At 40.3% G+C, this 23,026-nt stretch overlaps 1 protein-coding gene across 1 annotated transcript in view; it reads right to left on the reverse strand.

Moving 5' to 3' along the window:
- Window positions 1-525: 525 nt before the first annotated feature.
- Window positions 526-23,026, reverse strand: part of LOC134536057 (homeobox protein Nkx-6.1) — a 557,696-nt gene continuing 535,195 nt past the window's right edge. The window contains exon 3 of the mRNA XM_063375585.1: window positions 526-2,399. Coding sequence (XP_063231655.1) covers window positions 1,794-2,399 — 606 coding nt within the window. The 3' untranslated portion in view covers window positions 526-1,793. The remainder of the gene's footprint in view (window positions 2,400-23,026) is intronic.

Consider the following 23,026-nt stretch of genomic DNA (forward strand, 5'->3'; position numbering starts at 1 on the left):
TTTATATCATAAGGGAAGTATTGGTAACCCTGTAAAAATGTTTGCAAAAGATAGCATTTTTGAACCTGATGATTTTCGAAAAGGAATTTTGTTTTAATACTGTCCATCGTGTTGAAATTTTTTCAACAGTTAATACTATAAAGTTTCCCTTTGTCTTTGTGAACTTTGGTTCGCGCCATCCCCACAGATGGCGGAACCGTGGTTGTTACACATTTCCGTTCCTTGACTTCCGTTGCGTTCACGAAATTACTCCCACCAAATGTCGAATACAGAGAACCCAGATATTATACGTCAAAAATCATACAGACGGAGTCAGTGGATAATAACTTGGTAAGATGGTATCATTCACTTATAGTTTATTTCAAGGCGGGCTCTTGTTGTTTATAGCTGTTTCTTCGTGTCATATATTCCACTTATGCATCCATATAAATTTTTAAAAAGTTAAAAAACACAACAGAAAAAGAGATAATACTAGAGATAGCTCGTTTGGGAATAAACCACAAGGACCTAAACATTAGCACACAGTATGTTTGAAATATGTTTATTTACAAATTAGATATTTGTCTCGTCTATCTTACTGTAGTATACAATAGTAATAAAGGTAGGGTAGTGGAACAGATACAAACCAGTGGCCGAGTAAAGTAAGGAAGAAAGGTGACAGCATTTATGGTAGAAAATAGTAATATATAGGTACAGCCTATCAGGTAACAATGATCTGCTGGAATAAAACACAACAATGAAACAAATAATTCTAAAAAACACTCCGACCACACAACTACAACAGACCAGTCATTATGTTTCATCCTTTTATTTTTTGCTGCGACTTTTACCAAATAAACAGCTCAGCAATCTCGTATATCCGCCAACGAGTTAACTCTTTGGCTGAAAATATACAGATAATAGTCTAAACATCAATAGTGGTGGATATACCGTAATATTACATATAGTTAGTTGTGCACTTGTTTATCAAATATTAGCGGATGCAATTAGGCGAATAAATTATTTTAACAACTATATAGCATATAACAAGAGATTTGCAAAAGCAGTGAGTCAAAAAAGAAGCATACATCTGTAACCCAGGGGTGATATGGTAGAAAAATACACTGTAATTAAATAACATATAACCATATAACGCATTTGTTTATTTCTCCAGCCAAAGAGCTAAATCGATTATCCAGGTGTGTTAACACGATCCTGAATATAAAGACCACAAAAATAGTTGCAGTTGAGTTCATATATTAAAGTTCCTCTCATGTATGATTCCTAACGAATATAAGTTAAAAGCACTTATTATTGTTTGAGTCACAACAATCCAGTATCATTTAGAAAAGATAAAATACACCAAGGTCCAGTCACAGTTTGCAGTAGTTTGCAATATCCAAAATAGTGACACATTCGTTTGAGATTACCTGCGAAAAGGTGCTCGCAATACGTAGAGAAAAGAAACTTTTACATTTTGTACATGTATTGCAGTTTTAAATATAAAACAAAAAAAAAATAAGTTAAACTTATGGCACGATATTATAATGCAGCACTTAAAAATAAAATCCATTTGAAACTAAAATAGTGTACATCTGCTTTTAAATGAAACTATCAAAAGACTATGTGCAGCGAGCTAGGTGGGGGGAAACTAACCCAATAATGACTTTTTTTTAGTGTCCACCAAGAATGGATACACGGACTGCTGTTTCGACATTTCCGGAGGCTCGCGTCGAGCTGTTAGCCGGGCCGCTCACTAGGTGGCAGCGCTGCGGGCCTCAGTCGGCCGCGCCGGCCAGCTAGTTGCCGCGCCGTTAGCTAGATGGCGACACGGGCCTGTGCTCGGGCTCCACCACGTGGTTGGCGGGCGCGCCGCTCGGGGCGGGCGGGGCGCTGGCGTCGGGCGGCTGCGGCGCGGACGCCGGAGGGAGCAGCAGCAGCAGCGGAGGCTTGGGGGAGCAGGACGAGGCGGGCGAGTGGCGCTCCCCGGGCGACAGGTTCACCGTCACGTTCGTGGCGACGGTCAGCACCTGCTGGCGCGCGTTGTCCGACTCGGAGAAGCAGCTCTCCGACACGGAGCCGTCCGCCGTGAAGAGCGACGCGTTGGAGTGGTCCTCGCCGCTGCTGGGCGAGCCCAGCGACGACATGGCGGCCTCGGGCGCCTTGGACAGGTTCATGGCGGCGCCGGCGGGCTTGGCGGGGGCCTTGCCCGGCGTCGCGGGGGCGGGCTTGGCCGCCTCCTTGTGCTTCCCGCCGCCTCCAGCTCCGCCTCCTCCTCCACCTCCACCTCCACCGCCTCCGCCAGGCGCAGCCCCCTCCTGCTTGCCCGTGTTCTGGTTCTTGTGCTCCGCCGCCTCCGCGTTGCTGATGTTGTCCTGCTTCTTCCACTTGGTCCGACGGTTTTGGAACCAAATTTTCACCTGAAACACCAACCAACAGACTTGAATCCCTCATAATGTCACAAATTAATGAACCACACACAGACACAAAAACAGAGAGCCACAGCATAACACAATCTTTTAGGCTAAAAGAAGAACCAAGAGAAAAAAAAAATCTTTAGTATTCCAGTCATTGTATGAATCACACTCCCAATGCATGGCACTGTAAGACATGATTAGGTACAACGACTTACCCATGAGCCCACGAATTTTGTTGCAATTACACACATGTTTGATGGCTAAAACTACATTACAATCAATGACAACAGAGCAGAAATACCAAATTGAATGCCGTAGTGAATTTCGCATGTGTACACCCTAGTTATAAACATCATAGCTGTATTATATATATATATATTTTTTTTACAAATTCAGTAGACTACTAAATAAACACAGATATTACAACGAGCCAAAAATTCTGCTATAAGACAGTATTATTATATCTAAATTTTGTAAAAACACATTAGTCATCGTACAATAAAAAACAATACATAATTCATTTCGGGAAGAAATGCAAGTAGGTCCGCAGAAGTGATTTAAGTTATAGTAATTAAAGCGTAGCGCCGGCAACAAAGTACAAACACAAAGATTTCGACTGCCACGACCGGACAAACATGAAACGGCTTAGCGGCGGAGCTGGCATGGAGCGCGCTAAGACTCCGGTTGGAGGAAGGGAAAGGAAAATAAAAAAAAAGTTGCCGCAAACTCGCCCCTTTTTCTTCATTCCGTCCTCCCTGCCGCACCTCATCACTACTTCACACTCTCTTTCTCGCTTTCTTTTTTTTTTTTTTTAGTTCCTTTTCTTTCTTCTCCTAACTTTTATCATCGCATTTAAATTCCAGTCGTGTCTGTAATAAGCGAGTGTTTCCGGAGCCGAGTGCGCTAGCTCGCTCGCTCGCGCGCGCTCACACACACACACACACACACACACACACACACACACCTGCGGGCGAAGAGGCCGGGACAGCCCCGCTACTTCATAAAGATCAATATTGGTGTGTGGAGCCGCGTCGTTCAGTTAAGCCCCGCGGGGCGTTTCGTGGGTTCGTGAGAGGCTGGATAGCAGGCGGCCCTCGCTACGGAGCGACCCAGCTGTCCCCGGCGCTCTTCAACTGTCGTGCGTATCCGCATCCATGCCCATGGGGGCCCCAGCATGGACATCCTTATAGGATTTGAAGGCTGGGTTATCAAAAAAATGGTTGTAGGAGAGATCCTCAAAACCTGTCGTGCGAGGCCCCAGCCGCTGTTTGTTGCCGAACTCTCTCATTTTCTCCCGATCAACAAACATTTTCTCCCTAGCAGTTCTGTTCTTTTAAAAAGCTCTGGAATGTATTATCAAGGAACTGGAATGTTACTCCCACCCTACCCCATCAGGGCGCACATTTGGGAGGGGAACGCGAGTACGCCGGCCGTAAGGTCGGAGTAAAATCTGTCGTGCGTGGCACGGGGGTGGTGGTGGGGGGGGGGGGGGGAGGGGGGTTCCTCGAATTCATTCGGTAGCCGACAGGCTTCTGCGAATACCGTTTCGAATCAAATGTTACAATACTCACGAACATCGAATATCTTTTCGAGTCTAATCTTAACATAACAGTGGATTTTCTTTTTTCACGCTTCACAGGAGTCCAAGAAAAATTGATCCGTTTTTTATCCACCCTTTGCTGCAATGGTTTGTTGTATCAAAAATTGTTTTAGTCAAAAGTTTCAGATAATATTTATAAGATTTAAAAATAATTTGAACGAATTTGATAGTGTGCCTACTAGGGGAGTTATGATTATTTCATTTAATTCTATCCCTTTTTTCCACCCCAAACAATCTGAACAGATTCGCTGGTGTGCCTATAAATGGCGTTTTTTTTTTTTTTGTCATCCAAACATTGTTTTTTCACCCAGTTATGTAATGGTTGGTTGTATCAAAACTTTGTTCGGACAAATGTTTTTTTGGTATTTTTCCTAAGAGTTATAATACGTTCAAACATATGTGATATTGGCCATGTTATGGGAGCTATAGCAATTTTTCTGTTTTTCAAAAAAATCTTCCCCATTTCTATCCCTTTGGTCGGATATTGCCCATTAACGAACTCGAGCGAGATTTTCCAATGCTTAATTTTATGTAACAGTTGGAAGTGATTTGTGAAAAATTACGGCAGTTATCGTATCCATAAAAATGTTTTATATGTGTATATGTATGAAGACTTTTGAGTTACAAATGGTTTTGGGGTCTATGGACCATGAAACTAATAAAAAAAGGTAAAGACTTTATAGGATTACGTTTTAGTGGATTTTAACATAATTGTCAGTAATTAAATAAAATTCCTTGCAGAAAATCAGGTCCAAATCCAGGATTTTAGATTTATTCAAGTCTTTTTTCGCTTTTATCGGAGTCGTTTACAACAGTTTGAAATTTCCGTCTATTTTAGTGCCGTTATCTGCGCGTGATGGTGGCAAACTACGGATACGAATCTGGCAGCGAATTCTAGCGACGGGCGCAGAAAGTATGTGAGAGATTCGCTTCCAGAAATTTTATTTGAAAAAAGGTAAATTTTATTTAAAAGTAGTATATCTATCATGCTCCGCATTATTTTAAATGATTCTACGTTAAATTTCGTTTCCGAGTTTCGTACTATAATATTATTTGCAACATTAACAACATGAGAACACATGAATTTGCTCTTTATCGATGTTAGATGTTTACACATCACTGGCGAGTACTGAAAGACTCGTTCACTTTTTTCTTCTTCTCACTGGTTGAGTCCTTGAGATAAACTGTGACCCCAATGGCAGAAGCAGCACAACAGAATCCGCCAATTTTCCCGATCTCTTACAAATTACTCAATAATTATTTTTTTTAACGAACAGGAGGCGAAATCAGGGGGAAGAAAATATTACGCGGATTTTCCCCAGGGTAGAAGCTGCCCGAAAGAGCGGCTATACAAGCTGTGTTCTTATTACGCGTGAAGACGGTCAAAGGTGGGCACTTGTTAGGACAGTCAATAAAAGACGAAGAGAAGGTATAAAGATGGTTGAAGAGGTTGTAGTAGGGGAGGAGGGAAGCAGAGAATAGAAAGGAAAACGGACAGAGAGAGAGAGAGAGAGAGAGAATGCGAACGAAAGACCGGACACCGGAGTATGGGTAGGGGGAGCCAAAAGTGAGCAGGCACACACACACATTAAGGATGGACTCTTCCCCCCACAGCGCTAAAGCGAGCCAAGTGCCTTCGTGCTTTGCCAACAGGATGTTCTCAGAACGTCGATGTCGGTGACTCCGGGATCCGTTTAACTCGAAACCCCTGTGCACTTTGCACAACCTGCACTGAGGCATCGGTGCGCAGGCGGAGTCTTCCATGCGCTGACGTCACGAGTCTGTGCCAGTTGTTACGAGGGGATCAAAAAAGTCTTCCAGGCTTTCAAAACTGACTCCCTAAGGCCGGTGTCACAGTATGAGCTATTTGCCAATTCTACACGGTGATTTCGATTGCGATAAATTTACTCAGCGCTGTCTTGAGAGACCTGCATTATTGTGCAATTTTAAGAAAAGCGGCCGAAAGAGCATTCAGCCAAAATAACGCCGCAGAAGTTTCAGCCACAGCGGCAGATACGCATAGTGAGATACGCATAGTGTGACTGATACCCGCTTTAAATGTTCGGTGAACATCACAGAGTAAATATTAGTCATATGGCATAAAGTCCAGTTTTTTTAAGTGCTTATATGCTTGATTTCATATTCAAAATTCTAAGATAGCAGCTACGTTACTATACGTAAAATACTTGTTGAAAACAACGCAACGATTTTCATAAATTTTCATGTTAGTGATTTAGCGTGTAGATAAAAATTAACTCGCTCTATTAAAGCTTTCACGTATTCATAAACCCTACACCCGATCAATTCACGAAGAAATTAATTATTCGTTGAAAAAAAAAATATTTTTTTGACGTTAATCTTCTTTACTCCGGTGAGGTAAGTCGAGGCAAAGACATCAGAGCGGACCATAAAATCGTAACAAAAATTGGTTGTCTGTAATTCGGTTTACGGACGATAGTTTAACGTGACAACGACATAACAAAACATTGATGAAATGATTGCATACTTTTATGAATAAAATTGAATAATTTTTATTGAATTATCACTATTTTGTATGGATACAAAGGAGGAGTGAAATGAAATATACAATTTAATTGATAAATTTACTTTTATTTGCACTCATTAATTCAAATATGTTTATTACTTTAACGAACAAATTATTTTAACTATAACTTTTATACATTCTTCCAATCTGTGTTATTCTGTTAAGCATGGGCGTAGATCCCGGGGGGGCCAGGGGGGCCCGGGCCCCCCCTGGAATTAATGGGCCCCTCCTTGGGGGGGCCCACTTCGTGATTTTAAAGTTAATGATGTACACAGCATATATATCAGATTATTATTTACAACGACGACAGACACTTTGACATGCTTTATATTCCTACCTTTGAGTTCCGTAGTTATTTTCCCCTACCCCTTCTGCGAAAGCCATGGTATGGAGTTTTCCAGTGAGAACTTTTAAACCCTTAATTCCTAGAAACCGTTCATTCCAAAGGACGAAGCTAGGGTAGGGTTCCGTTAGCATTTCCTCCCCATTGATACCCACACTACCTTGTCCTCTGAAACGACAGTATTATAGGTTTCAGGTAGTCTGTTTTTAAAGTGGTTTTGCTCTCGTGTGCGCCAGTCTTCTGCTTTCTTGGCAAACATCAACATGGATAATTTCGTGACGCGGAAGAAACGGAAAACAGAATCTGATTCTCACCTGGTAAGCTTGATTGTTTTATAAGTAGTGACTATTATTTAGGTAATATATTTTATTTAAGTGATTATGTAACGTTATTTTTTCCAGTAAATAAACAACTTAATACTTTAACAGTAATTATAGCAGAATTTAGTTTATTTACGAACTGAAACTTATATACCATTACTGGTTTTTTTTTTAGCTCATCTCCATTCTGTAAGGCTAGCTGCTCTGTACGTTACATGTGAATATACAGGGAATAATTTTTTTCCTCGTCAATATGGAATTTAAAATCACTCCCCTTTTATTATCAAACGATAATTTTCACAATTCATGGCCGATAATCACTTTATAACATTTGTTATTTGATAACTGCAACACTGCACGAGTAAACAAAAGTAAGATTGAGAAAGAAGTATTTAAACGTTACACATCCGTATTTAAGTTAATAAGGAAGCAAACGCGTCTCTTTAATAACTAATCAAGCGGTATATTTTAACTAAATAATATTCACTGCCAAAATACTGATTATACTAAAAATAAGCCGAGAAATGTATGTGGTTCAATTAGCTGTAGGATAAATTTCATAGTTCTATCTACGAGATTTTTCATTTGTGTCATTAAGTTTTTTTTCTTTTTTACCTGGTTGATGCCTTTACTAAATAAAAGAGTCTTTAAGGGTTTTAATATGATTCGATCGTTCATTTGATGTTGATCCGTTTATTAGCTTTGGAGCTTTGGGTTTTTACGGCGCATCAAAAACTGTGAACAAAGAATTTCACGAACAGCATTTGAATCGCAGTAATTATGTGATGTGGCATAAAAAAACCTGACAAAGTGCGAGTCGAACTCGCGCACGAAGGGTTCCGTACCATTATCTATAAAAACGGCAAAAAAAATCATGTCTGTTGTATGGGATTGGGAGCCCCACTTAAATATTTATTTTATTCTGTTTTAGAATTTCTTGTTATAGCGGCAACAGAAATACATCATTTGTGAAATTTTATTCTGTTTTCACGTTTGTTGTATGGGATCCCCCTTAAAAATTTGTTTTATTTTAATTTAATCATTTATTTTAAAGTGAATATATAACTAAATATTCTGTGAATATTTCAAGCGTCTACCTGTTGCCGTTTTCAATATCAAGCAAAAACGAACAAAAAAATCACGTTGGTTGCATGGGAGCCTCCTTAAATATTTATTTTACTATGTTTTTAGTATTTGTGTCTAACTATCACGGTTCATGAGATACAGCCTGGTGGCAGACGGACAGACAGACGGACGGACAGCGTTATATTCACGTATATTATTTTAATAGATTTTTTCATGGACATTTTATGTATTTAGGTTAGCAAATTATACAAACATGTTTGAGAGATCATTTCTTATAGTCATTAATTAATAATTACTAAAACATATGTTGCTCTGCTTTATTGTTAATATCACTTACGTAAAAATAAAGTGTATAACATACGAGCTTATCATCCAGAGAAGACTTGTTTCGGTTGACCTCTAGCGCAAAATTCTTAAACCACAGAATTCACGGGCCCCCCCTGGAAATCCTACAGATTTGCGCCCATGCTGTTAAGGATAGGACGATGATAGGAAAAGTAGGAAACGAATGGGAGTGTTTCAAGTTTAATGTGCCTCGCAAAAGTCAAATCGATGGTTGTTCCAATCGAGTGTAAGAGAGATAGATGCGGCGCAAGCGTACAATGAGCGTAACGGACAATGTGCGTAACGGGACAATGAGTCATCCTTTTTCGTTCGTGAAGCCGGCGTTCATCGATTTATTAGACGTTGTCACGTCAAAAAAAAAAAGGTGAAGCTCAGTGTGAATGAAGTCGAGAGTCACACAAATATAAGGGCGTTTTTAAAAGACGTTCGGGTGAGGTAGCGAATAAGAACTGATTTGTTGTGATACAACCGTAACCTAATTCGCGGGCCGTAATCCAGGACGTGTCCAAACCGAATCGATCGGCAGCCGTTTTAATAAACGCGATAAATACTTACATGGCCCTATAGATAATCCCAATACACATTAAATTTTGTGGCGTGTATTTTTCGCGAAAAGATTTCCAGACCAGCAGTGTGTTAAAAACTTTGTAGCATCGTCTGTGTTTCGTGGTTGGCTGGGTTTATTCCAGGTATACGTGTCTAATGTCAGCACACCAATCAAACGCGTCCTGAATAGCCCGGCCAAATTGGCTTTTCTATATGGGAACAATCTCTAACGCTGGCATATATTTAATTGCAGTCTAATGAGCGACCAGATTATTTCGCGAAAAATACACGGCTCGTATCAGGGGCGCAACAACTAAATTTCCAAAAGGGGGGGGGGGGGGGGGGGGGGGAAATATACCTTTTTATAAAGAATCATCGTTCGCCCCCTATTGAAGCGGGGGGTCCGGGGGTGCTCCCCCGGGAAAATTTGTAATTCAAGGTGGAAAATGGTGCTATTTAAGCAGTTTTATTATCTAAAAATTGATTACACAGCACTTTCTTTGCCCCCGTTTGCCCCCACTTCAAGGTTTCAGAGGGGGGGGGGAGGCAAATACCCTTGCCCCCCCCCCCTTGTTGTTGCGCCCCTGGCTCGTATAATATTTTATTAAGTATAGAAATGAACATGTTTCCTGTGTATGTGGGATCGGGGGAATACGGACGAGAAAGTACGCGGGAGTTGTGATGGGTGAAAGATGAGTTTGGCAAACCGATGAGGTGCATCAGGGGCATCTCGGGCGAGATTCAAGATGGCTGACGTCCAAGCGGAATGAAGGGGAGCACAAGCGTGCCAGAGGCGCAGCGCACTCGCCCTACTACTAATAATAACTGATCGCGGTTACGTGTCTGGTTGTCTTAAAAGAGGAGGGCGGGGTGCGGGCAGCAGCACCGGCCCATTTATATCCATCGCCGCGGAAGAGTTGTTAGATTGTGTCTTGGTGCGCGCGCCCTCGGCCTCGGATGAGCGGAACGGGCCTGCCAAACGCATCGTTGGCGGACCCACGGGGCTGGCGGCCCGCGCTCGTTTGTCCGCCTGTCGCGCGGGGGGTTTCTAGTTCATCCCCGCCGTCGCGCTCGATCGCGAGGTCCGGCTGCGTTGCTAATGGCCAGTCGTGTACCACCACTCCGCTCCTCCACCCGTGGACGTCAGCCCAAGAATGTCCCGCGGATCACTCGGCCAAAATTGGCGCCAAACACATACTGGGATCTTGGTTCTTTTGTTTCTTTTGCAACTGAATTAAAAAAATAATAATTTTTAGGTTTTTTTTATTACTTAATAAAAAAAAATTCGTCACATACAAGTCATTACACACGACCTGTCACATACAACTTTCTGCGCTTAAATGTTTGTGGGTTTGTAGGCCTCCTGAGCTTTCTTTTCTCTGATGAACGTTCCTTGCGCTGTATGTGAGCTTTAGTGATGTTTCCAGGACTACTGTTTGTTAAACTTTTATGGATAAAGGACTGTGTTTGAGGACCTGAATTAAAAGAAATTACAGAGAGCTCGCTTTTTGTTTGGTAGCCACCACTCAAACAAAAGTTTACACGTTTACTTGAAACATGCTTGCAAATCACATTATTGAAAGACTCAGCTGTATTAGTATTGACATTATGTAAAAGGCTTACAGCATGATGTGCAACAATGTTTCGAGCTGCTATTATTTCTGACTATATACCTGGCCTCCTAAAGAGGCTGTACAAGGTTTTCCTCGTTTTCTTTCAATCCACTACAAAAATAACCTCTAATTTCGCATCCTGAGTGGTCACCAAACACGTGAAATGGACCATTGTAAATGTGAAGTTTTAACTCCTCAATTTTTTGAACAGCAGAAAACTTTGTGATCGTTTCGAATGCCTGAGGGAAACAAAGATACACATAAATGCGAGGTATTTTGACGCTCGCGCAAATGAGGTAATTTGATTTTGAAAGCTGAATTTCAGCAAATATGCTTATAAAAGAAGTCTTAACATATTTGGTGAACTGTAAATTACGTGTGTTCGAAAGTTACGGAAAATTGTTTATTTAAGTGCCAAAGCGATTTAATTTAAAACGATTTTATTTAGTGAAATGAGCGTAAAATCATCGTGGTGAATCGCAGATTAAATTAATTCACTCTTTCGCTACGACGCGCCTTAATTACATTGATTCGCGCACAAACAAACTTGTTTAGTTATTTTTTTTCATAAATATGATATTTTTTTTTATTCCAAAGAGGTGAAATAAATTCACAAAGAGAAGAGAGACATAAATATGTAAGCTGACTGTTTGATGAGAGTAGCTTTTTGAAAGCTATGGCGCGGTGTAACAAGTGTCTAAGCGACCTCAGCAAAGGCAATCCCTTTCAGACTGTTTCCATCATGCCGAGTTCTAGATCTCTTAAAAACCACGCCACAGTTTTTTATTTTTGCGAATAAACAACTCGAGGGTTTAAGTTTTCACTTTTTTTTTAGCGAGCCAACCGCACAGCAAAACCGAGTTATCCCGTAACCAATCACTTGAGGCAAGATTACGTGTTGAAAGCGATAAAACTGAAATAACAGCAAAAATGAAGTCAATATACAGCCGAGCACCGAAATGGAAGCCAGAACACCGCAAAACACCAAAATCAAAACGCAACGAATTTTACCCCAATTACCTCAGTTTTCAGTTAAAATATAGAATTTATTTTAAATTTTATTTAAAAATCTAAAATATTGTGTACCTACTAGGTAAAAAAAATAATAGTTTCTATGAAAATTTATCGAAGTAAAGTAAATACAAACGGTAGACAGCTGATACCTTACAGGCATGGCTACATGGCTACAGAGAAACGTCACAACGGAATTTGTAAGTATAAGGACTTTGGGTTTCTAAAATTGCATACTTATTGTTTTTTTTTATTGATGTTATATGTATAGAACGGCAGAGAGAGAAAAAGAGAGAAAGAATACAATTTTCTAAATAAATATGAATTAGCAAAATTATTACTCACTTCAAAATAACTGCTTAGGATATTAATAATTATTGAGCAATCAATAATGATTAATTAACAATAAATATTATTCACTATTTAAATAATACACCATGAAAATGTTATATTAAGATTTTCGGGGTCCCTACTATAGCATGAAAACCACTCTTAACTACAATTTATACAAGTTTTTAAAATAAAATAAACTTCAATAAATTTTATTCTCAACCACATTTATAATATTATTTAGTACTAGCTGCCCGACCCGGCTTCGCACGGCTATACTAATGGGAAAAAATTAAGCCACATCTCCTATTTACAGTAATGGTAAATAAAAAAAATTCAGTGAAAATTTATTACAATGCTGTATAATGTACCGGAGAGAAAATGAATAGCACCGATGGTTTCCCGACTCGTGCACGCAACGTACAACTGATGTACCCGTACTTCGCTACGGCAGTCTACAGGCAGATCACTCTTGCGCCGCTCATTATACATGCCCCTCCTTGTGGGTACGCCACTGCCGCACGATGCCCGTTGCCATGGAGACGCAGAAGGCATGAACAATGCAAAATCCTGTTCTCATGCAGACAACGTACCCACTGTTGCCTGGTTTTAACCACCCATGGGATCTAATTTTCGGAAAATGTCATCGTGCGTAACATAAGGAACATTACTGTGAAGTTTCAAGTCTGTAAAATATATATACTTGAAAAAAATGGCAATAAAAAACAAATTAAACAAAGAGTTAGGAAAAAACAATAGTTTATGTTTGCGATTTAAAGTGATAAAAAGTATTTAAATACTAATTGAACTCTTATTAAGGTACTGATTGCTTCGTTGTTAATATCACACGGGTGTTTTTTACTGGTATGGGAAAATTAAGAATGATAAGGCATCTAGTGCGTGGCAACAATGTTAATAGGCAATAGGAAGTAAACTTCTAGCGCCTGCGGCATTGTCAACACACACTTTGTACGTGTACTGCATGTTGTATCTAACCCCCTCCAACGCATTAGATTCTAAATTGGACTTTTAGTAAGGATCCCTAATGTTATTGATAATATAATATAGCCTATAGCCTTCCTCGATAAATGTACTATCCAACACTGAAATAATTTTTCAAATCGGACCAGTTGTTCCTGAGATTAGCGCGTTCAAACAAACAAACAAACAAAATCTTCAGCTTTATAATATTAGTATAGATTACAGGAAAAAAAAATTGAATGTTTTAGTTGCAGTTTTTTGTTTAACTTACTCTCATCAATATATGTAATACTGTGTTTATGTACATATTTTAAGTGTCTTACCACAAATATTGTTGAAGCAGTTGATCAACGTTATTGAGTTTGATATGTGCTTAATATTTCACGTGTTTTAACTTTTCACGGCGATGATGATGAAATACGCTATTTTAATGACTATTTATTTTTAACGTCGTAAAATATTGGGTCTACCAATCACGTTAAGCACATTTGTGAGTCAGCGCGTCGTCAATTCCGCACGTTAAAGAAGAGAAATAGCAATAGAAGGATGACATATTTGTTATAAAGTTGTTTTATGCCATTACAAGTTTTTTTATCGTTTAATATTGATAATATGCCTTCGTTAGGGAAAGGGTTACACATTAAGAGATTTTCAAAGGAGTATTATATTGTATATATTACGGTATTATTACAGTTGTAGCCACAACCCCCCCCCCCCCCCCCAAATAACAAGAGCTATTCAGTATTGATTTGAGGCATTTCATTGAATTATAAATACTATGATTTAACGAGCAAACTTTTTTTTTTTAAATCAAACCGTAGGAAATTGTTACTGCCTGAAAAAATAAAAGTAAAAAATAGAGATGGTGTCTTTCAATTCCTATCATTCTTCCTTTCAATTCGGCGTTGGGGGTTGGTGGTTTGTGATAGGGAGGGGAGGGGGTGGTATGTCCTTAACCATCAAACCTTCGCCTCGCCGTCCAAGCATGCCGCCGGTGATTGAGTCGTCACGTGGTTGTGATTCCTGGTGACCACGCCCGTAAAGGGGGGGGGGGTAAAAGATAAAGAGGAGAGAGGGGAGGTGCGGAGAGATGGAGAACGAAAAGAACTAGAGAGAGAGAGAGGGGGGGGGGGCGGAGAAAGGAACGAGAGAAGCGGTAATCGCCGGGCTTATAAAGTGCTCCATAAACACCTCGTAAAGCTAGAACGCGGGCGCTTCCACTTGCCGCGGGGACCACGAGCGCCCGTGGTACGACAGCCGGCTAACCGCCATCACGGACCACACTTTTAATTCCCCCCTCGTATTTAGGCTATTAATATATATGCTTCGGGCAATGCTGAAAGAAGAAGTAAGCCTAGGTTTACCCGGGTTAACTCAGCCTTATCTACATAACGCCGACTGGGTAATGTTAGGTGTTGCTAGGAAACGAACATTGAACTATCGAGGAAATGATCTCAAGGAACCAGTTTGCTGTTTGACTGATTAATACTGAAAATGTATCACCCGGGGAAAAAAGAAACCTTACGACGACTTGCAAATTAATAATCGCTTTCAGGAAGTCAATGCTACAAAAGGTGCAAATGCCAGACAAAAAAGTTCTACAAAGAAGTGTAAATGCAAGGTTGCAGGAAAATTTTGCAATTAGAAGTGTCACGGCAGTTTGTCTGGCTCAAATAAATAATAATTTCTTTGTTATTAATGACAACATAAGTACTATTTTGTGAAAGGTTCCTTTTTGTGAACTATTGTCATAATTATAATTGTGATTACATTTCATTGAGAATGTTCTCAAAGTATTTTAAATCTTATGTATGTTTAGTTAATGTATCAGGTTTAGTATGTCGTTAAATTAATTAAATTAAACTAAGGTTATAATTCATTAGGTTTTTTTTTACATTACCCAGTCAGTGTTGGGTATACCTAGGTGTACACGGGTAAACGCCGAATTCTTTAGTCTAGTGATTTATTTGTACTTTACCCAACAAACTTGGATAATGCTAAGTGAATCCGGGTAAACCTATCTGGGTTTACTTTTTCTAGCACTATCCGTAATATTTATTTTTTGAAGAGAACCTTTTTTTAGAAACAATGTAGGGTACGTCGAGGCGAATTCATCCAGAGTGATAACAAAAAGTGCAAGCCTCCGTAGTGGCGATGAGGGAGGAAGGGAAATATTGAGCGCCCCAATCCTCACTCTCGCGCAAGCGTTTGTGAAGCGGCGCTTTGGAGCTGTATTTTCGTAACTCCGGAAACGACAAAGGTTTTGAAAGTAAAAGGTAGCTTAGGTTGGTTTAGGTTAGGTTATGCACGTAATTTTTTTTTTTTTTTAAACTCACTAATATTCCTTCTCAGATCTCTCTCTCTCCCCCCCCCCCCCCCCCTTCTCCTTTGGGAGGGTAGGTTGTAACTAAATTTATAGGTTGTATATGTTAGGTCAGTGTGCCAAACAACACGAAAAATCTTCGAGTAGGCTAAGTATAAAATTCTCGCAAAAATTTTATAAATATTTTTTTTGGCGGGAGGGTAGATTTTTGCTCGTCTAGGCGACCATAACTGAAATGGAAGGATGACTGCGTTGGTTGGGAATAAATATCTATCTTCAACGCATAATTCCACGTTTTTGGAATATTTATGCGCCCTGCAAGTTTTGCATCCTTCTACCTGTGAAGTTTCACTTTTAAAGTTCGTGGCGGCCTCGGACCAATTTTTGTTATTTAGATTTAAAACTTTTTTTGTTTGGTTTTTAAAGTTTCGTTGACGAGGTAATTGCACATGGGCAAACGCCATACTATCCACGTCGACCTTCGTAGCGCTGTAGGAAATGAGTCTACTTTCGGTGCCAGAGGTACTGGGTTCAAGTTCCAGTTAAGGCACGAATGCGAGTGGTTGTTTTTAGATGTAACAGATGATCAGGGATCAGACAAATAAAAACAATTCGTTTGTTTCTAATAATTTGTTCAGAAATGTGTGGATAAAATAATTTAAGTAATCTATAAAATAGTCATCCACTTTCGTTTAGCAATTCCGCTTTACAGTATAGGTAATATATTGCGTTATACATGTAAAAGCATTTTATATTTTTTTAAGTATGTTTTATTCGTCGGAAAGTTATTTTCCAATACTTGTCATGTAAAAAATGCGTTTCATTTGAAATGAAATTTTCTTTAATATGCTCGTGTATTTTTCTTTCATATCAGGTAATGAAATTTCATCTCAGTTTTATTTTAAATGTAGTTAAATATATGTATTGTATATCTTTGTTAATATACAGCCTATTAAAAGAATAAATCCGATTGGTTAGGTATATTATTTTTGACTGCCAAAAATACTAACATTAAAAGTTTAAATAAGAAAACCAAATAATTTTTTTTCGCCAAATTAACAAATTTAATTATTTTCAAAGAAATACTTCAAAAATAGTACTGAAACAACTATTATTTATACAAAACCTATAATATAATTTTATCCACATTAAAATTACACAATCACTAATCAATAACGACATTTAAAATCCAAACCAAATGGCTGTTTCGAAAAACCCAAACCCAGCTGCGTAGGTATTACTGTTCTGCGATCATATGACAAGGACTGAGATACATAAATAATTTCCAAAGGTTAGAAAACATTCCCCGAGAGGGAAAGAAAACATTCAGCTCATTGTATTCGCTGTTATAAATAAAAACTGTGATTTGCTAAAAGGTCTGGCCTTAAGCAAAACGCACTGATAAGCAGCCATGGTTTACTTTATGTTCGCATCCATTGCAAGAGAAGTAAAATACAGTTTGTTTTGTCTTACTAGCCGCCGGGCAAGAGATTTATTTATTTATAAAAAAAGAGAGGACCAATTAAACCTGCTACCGCCTGCCACCATCTGAGCACAGAAAAGAAGAGGAAACGCTTTCAAACAAAAAATTGAAACGACCTCGTGAAACCGGAGGGCAGATACAAAAAAAAAAGAATAGAGAAGGGGGAAGGAAACTAAATATAATTAAGTGTTTTTCCCAACAAGTTATACTCTTTTCTCAGGAACTCTTTTCTACGTGAACGATGTTTCAGAACATGGACGAGAAATAAAAGTGAAACACGCAGGCAAGAAAGAAAGAAAAAAAAGGAGATAATGTAAGGATGAAAGAAATTTTTATCTATAAAATTCGTATCAAAGATCTCGTGGTGGATGAGTGCTGCCACCTAGCGTTAAGAAAGAAAGACAAGCGGCAGAAAAGAGATGGAGAGAGCACACACAAAGCACATAAAACGATCAAAGACAAGCAAGACATCTGAAGATCTACTTTGGAAACAATTTCACTCGCCACGAGGGGTGGAGAAAAGAAAGAGTTGGCAAAGAGAGAGGGGGTTGAGTAAAGAAGGAAACGAGATAAAGAGAGGGAGGAATAGAGAGAGAGAGAGAGAGAGAGAGAGAGAGAGAGAGAGAGAGAGAGGTGAACAAAAGAACTCGGGTGGAAGCGAGTCTTGTACCATCGATCAAGACCAGGCAGAGCCGCGAGCGAGGAAAAAGAGGACGGAAGACGCCAGATCGAGGAAGTCAGAGGATCGTGAATGGCAACCGGGAAGATAGGACGGGAAATAAGAGAGCAGAAATGGACGCACGGAAGACGAGGAGGGGGGGAGAGAGAGAGAGAGAGAGAGAGAGAGATAGATAGAGAGAATTGTGATACCGATATCATGGGAGGAAAATTAAATCTCGCGACCAAAGAGCCTCTGTGCCTTGCTTTCCGTTGGCCGAATGCGACTCCAGTCTTGATGGGATGTACTGAATGGGACTTAGATGAGGCGGGATGATAAGTGCGACGCTCACTGGTTCTTCTAGCGCGATGTCGCCTCTAAGCGCACGGCTCTAAGCTGTTGCGCAGTTTTCTCGTCGTGCATGAAATCTGAGCGGTAACAATCAAATTATATGGCGGAGATATGATGATAAAGGGTAAGGCAAGTACTTTGAATGCTTTCAAGAATCTGCACCGGGTGTTTCATGTTTAAAAAGTATTCTGAAAACAAGCGTTATAGTCGTTTTCACTCTTCTAAATATACAGTTTAAAAACTATATCTGTAAACGTTACAACTTGTCCGCTCTCAGCGCATTATTAAATGCTTTTTTGTAAACAGACAATACTCGGCTAGTTTTTCAATGGCGTGGGTTATTCTGAAGCTGTGCACACCGTGTGTGCGTGCTCAGACAGGCAGGAGGGGGCGTTAAAAGATTTGAAAAATTTCCGTTTTTCAAGTACGTATACGTCCTACAGACTTGAAATTCGGCAAGGATGATCTTTATATTACATACTCATTAACTGAGCACGTGTTTTTTTTTTGTCCGAAAATCGGTTTCCAAAGACGGGTTACGCTGGCGTTAAGAAAATCAAAAATTCCCGTCTTCCAAGTACACGTCCCTGCAAACTTAACCTGATGTGTTGTAATGATGTGTAAAGCACGGCAGCGCCGGGTAGGGAAGGGAAGGGTGGAAGGGGGAAGGGGGGTGACGAATTAAACATTTTCTCGACGCAACGTGCATCGTTCCGTCGAGAGGCGGGGCTCGACACCAGGACATCATCAGGCCCGCAGCGGCGACGATGCCGTCCCAGCATCCCTGGTCCACTCGCGGGCCGCGATGCGATTACACAGGGGATGGTCCGTGGGCAGGAGGAGGGGAGTGCGGGAGGCGCCGGTTAATTAATATCGCCCGGTCTCAGGAGGGGGAGAGGTGTGTGTGTGTGTTGCGATTGGAGTGGGAGGATTGGAGGGGGAAGGGAAGGGGGGAAGCATTCGATAAACAAGTCGACGCCAGAAGCTGGAACAACAAACACACATGCGCGAGACAGTACAGATGCCGCGCGGTTTTGTCCGACTGCTTTGCCGCGAGGGGGAAATAAGGAATAATTGGCGGAGTAGGAGGGTGAAAGGGGAAAAGGGTAAAAAAAAAAAAAAAAAAGTCTCCCGGGTTAAAACGAGAATCTCGTTAATTATTGCTTAAACGCGACAGTGGAGGGGCTGGATTTTTTTCCGCCGCGGGAGAGAAAAAAAAAACGGCGGAGTAGAATTCTCGTTCACCTGCGACGCTCGAAAATGAGCGAGACGGCGAATCCGTGGGAATATACCAGATGGGCTGCCGCGTTTGAAGAGAGGGAGAAAAAGAGGAGGGGGGGGGGGAGTTTCAACTTGCCCATATCTCGGATCGGGGGGAAATGGGGAGGGAGGTGGTGGAGATGCGAAAGCACTTGATAAAATTTTACAGTCCCCGGCAACACAAAATAAAACCTCGTCATTTTATACAACTGCAAACCGATCCAATTTGTAGGGAAGGGGGGGGGGGGGGGGTATTACATTCTTTAAATGATTCATGCAATGGGGAATTTTGATTTAATGCAGTTTTTTTTGGACATACGCCAATGCAGTTTTGCACTGTTTGTCATGGAAAAATTCCGAAAATCGAAAAAAAAAAAAAAATATATGAAGATAAAATATTCACAGAATATAAGTCTGAATCAACTGATGTCGGACGAACGGAACCAACGATGAAACTAAAACAAGTACTATGGACAACACAACCACGACAGCACGGACAAAAAATGGTGAACATATTAATATAATACAGCATAAGAATTTCGTTGAAGGAACTTAGTCACGGAAAAAAAAAATTTAAAACACAGACAAACACAGTGGGTTGACAACGACAAGACAGATTAAATGTAGGCAGACGACATACCTCGACAACGCAGCAAACAAAATTTTATTTACACAAATAAAAATAAAAAGCTTCGCAGCTTGTCAAGAGACTGGTAAGTCAAAAATGTACTAAAGCGCCATGCAAGTATGGTGCGGTAGTTTCTGGGTTTTAATACCGGGCAAGGTTAAGGTGCGTGTGATTTATCGCGCTAGCGATTGTCCCCTAGCGATTGGCAGTCGTCTGCAAGAGAAGCCATTGCCCTATTTGGACGGGCCGTTACAGGGCGCGTTTAACAGTAGACATGCACCTGATATAAACCCAGCCAACCACGAAACACAGACGATGCTACAAAGTTTTAACACACAACTGGTCCGGAAATATTTACGGAATAAATACATGACCCTAATGATTAGCTAGTCTTTTGATACACGAATATGTATTTATTATGTTTCGAATGGCGCGAGCCTAAGTTCACAAATACAAAATATAAATTTTATAGTATTAACTGTTTGGTGAATTATAACAAGATGGGCAGTATTTTGATAAAATTCACTGTCGAAAATCAGTCCAAAGCCGGTGTTAGGATTTTTTTTTTTTTAAATTTTTGCTTTTATTGAGGCAGTTATATATTATAGTTCTAATTTCGCTCTGAAATGAATGATTCAATAGTCGACGTAACTGCTCCGGCAACGAATTCTAACGCCGGGTGCGGAAACTACGTGATTCGCGTCCAATAATGTAGTGGAAAACACAATTATTTATATTTATCACGTTCCACATTATTTTAAAAAAAAAATCTACGTTAAATTTCGTGTCAGAGTTCAGTATTATAAGTGTATTTGCCGAGGTTAGATGTAACACGTTTCTGGCGAGTACCGAAAGACTAGCTCACATTTTCTCTCTCTTCAAAACATCGGTTATAAGTTTGATTAGACTATAAAGGTATAAAATATACATACACCCATAATTTAACTGTGAGGTATTCCATACCACCGAAAACCTTCCGGTACGCCTCACGTTCGGCTGGATCACGTACCAGGAAACGAATCCGCCGCGACGAAACCTTCCATACTCGTTGAGCGGGGGGAAAAATAAGAGGGGGAGGAGGGATGATGTTTGGTGGCTTCGTTGGTTCAAAATGAGTTCACTTGCGACTGTTTAGCGCGCTGTCTGGAGCGACCGCCAGACTTATTGTAACTGGCAGTTTAAATGGAAGCAATTACTGGAAATGCCAAACAAAAGGTCGCGTGCAATTTCCCTAAAAAAAAATTTAAAAAAAAAAACCGTACCAATTGCAAGAGGGGAGAGTTACTGCTAGATAGATAGATAGATAGATAGAGAGAGAGAGAGAGAGTGTGTGTGTGTGTGTGTGTGTGTGTGGCACGGAAGTGAAAGAGACGGGATGAAGAGGATAGAGAGCAGGAGAGGATTTTTTTTTTTTTTAAACTGAAGAGCTTTTTCGACGCACGCGTGGTTCCGCCACGAACAGGTAAAGTGCGCCCCCCCCCCCCCCCCCTTCTAGTCACACCCCAGCGCGCACAACCAGCAATGATTGGACCGAGTGGAGAACAGGTGCGCCGTGATTGGTCGGCGCAGCCCCCTAATTAATGGACAAATAATGAGTTCCAGGGCTAGCCAGGGATTTGGGGGGGTAGAAGGAAGGGGGTGGGGAGGTAGGTATCAGATTCCAACACGCTCTCTGCTCTTTCGCTTCGTGTGCCCACTCTTCGGATCTTCACTCCTCTCCGATTTCCACTCGCATTAACCTTCCTTCTCTCTCTCTCTCACCATCTGTTCCTCTCTCTTTCATCCGTGATGAGAAAAAGGATGATCCGAGTAGGGAGAGAGGGGTAGGTCGGTGGCGCACATAAATTCCCAGGCCGGTACAGCTCCGGCACATCCGCAATGGAGCACCGATGTAAAACGCGCGATGAAAATCTATGCGCGCTCCCTTCCGCGTCACGCCGCTAATTAGTGATTATTAATTCAGTGGCGTGCGCCAAGGGCTCGGCTGGAACAGGGGGGAAGGGGGGGAGGGGTTATCCGGATGATGCGATCCATCGAAGCGGGGAACGGCGACAACGAATGGCGACCGACAGTCGGTTGTCTCCTGTAGACGTCGATTCGCCGCAACGTGAATACGCATTAATCAACGGGTATTATCGCCACTAGGTTTTTAAAATGGAGAAAAAAAAATATATTTCAAATTACACTGTTTTTTACCCCTTTCGTTAAGACAGTCGACAAAATAAACAAGAACCAACACCACACACACACACTAATTAAACCACACGAGGCTCAATGACTAGTTAAATGAAGAATAATCATGCATAGCTAAACGTTGCCAGCAATATCATTTCTTTTTTAAATAATGTATAAACTTGAACGCCTTATTCCTGGAGTATTAGAAACCGAACATTTCAAATAACACCCATGCTTGATGTGGAAAAAATTTATATATTGCCGACCTCAGGATCAGACGTAAGAAACGACGATCACTGCACCACGTTGGCAACAGTGTAATTTTGAACCGTGTTTGCTGTAAATGTTTCTGCATGAAATAGATCGATAATCGTTTTCTGCTCGTGGGACCAATATTGGCCAAGACGATTTGCCTACAGATTTGTAAATATCATCCGATGGTACAAATACATATTTTTTCTGTGCTTTTACAAAAGAATTCCTGTTGGAACCAGTTGACAACAAATCATATTATTTGTAATACTACAATAAAGACATTGGAACTTTGTACAACACATGGCTATGGTTTTAATTTTTTAAGTATATGGAAAACTTTTCGAGTATTAAATACTAAAATTTGTGCATAATTTTATATATTAATAGTAGTTTCATTCAAGCATAATTTTTTAAACAATGAAAAATATAATCGAATATTCAATAATTAGATTTCATTTTGTTTTATTATTCTTATTAATTTTCGCAGTTAATAATGGAAAACAATTCAGGTAACGGTCTACAAATAAATTTAACTATTGGAGGTACAGGGACAACACAAGGCATAATTGCCTGCGTAAGAATCCGAACCCAGTACTACTGCTAACACTATTTTGTAGTGATACAGTTGTTTTCATGTAAATGTGCAAATGTACATATAACTGTAATTTTACATGAATATTTATTTCTGTTCCATTAAAAAAAATTACAGTGTAGGAAAGGACAGGCTAGTGGTGTTTTTTTTTTGTTCTGGAACATGACTTCCAATGCGAGTGGACG

Source organism: Bacillus rossius, chromosome 10 (assembly GCF_032445375.1).
Source record: "Bacillus rossius redtenbacheri isolate Brsri chromosome 10, Brsri_v3, whole genome shotgun sequence".
Taxonomy (NCBI): domain Eukaryota; kingdom Metazoa; phylum Arthropoda; class Insecta; order Phasmatodea; family Bacillidae; genus Bacillus; species Bacillus rossius.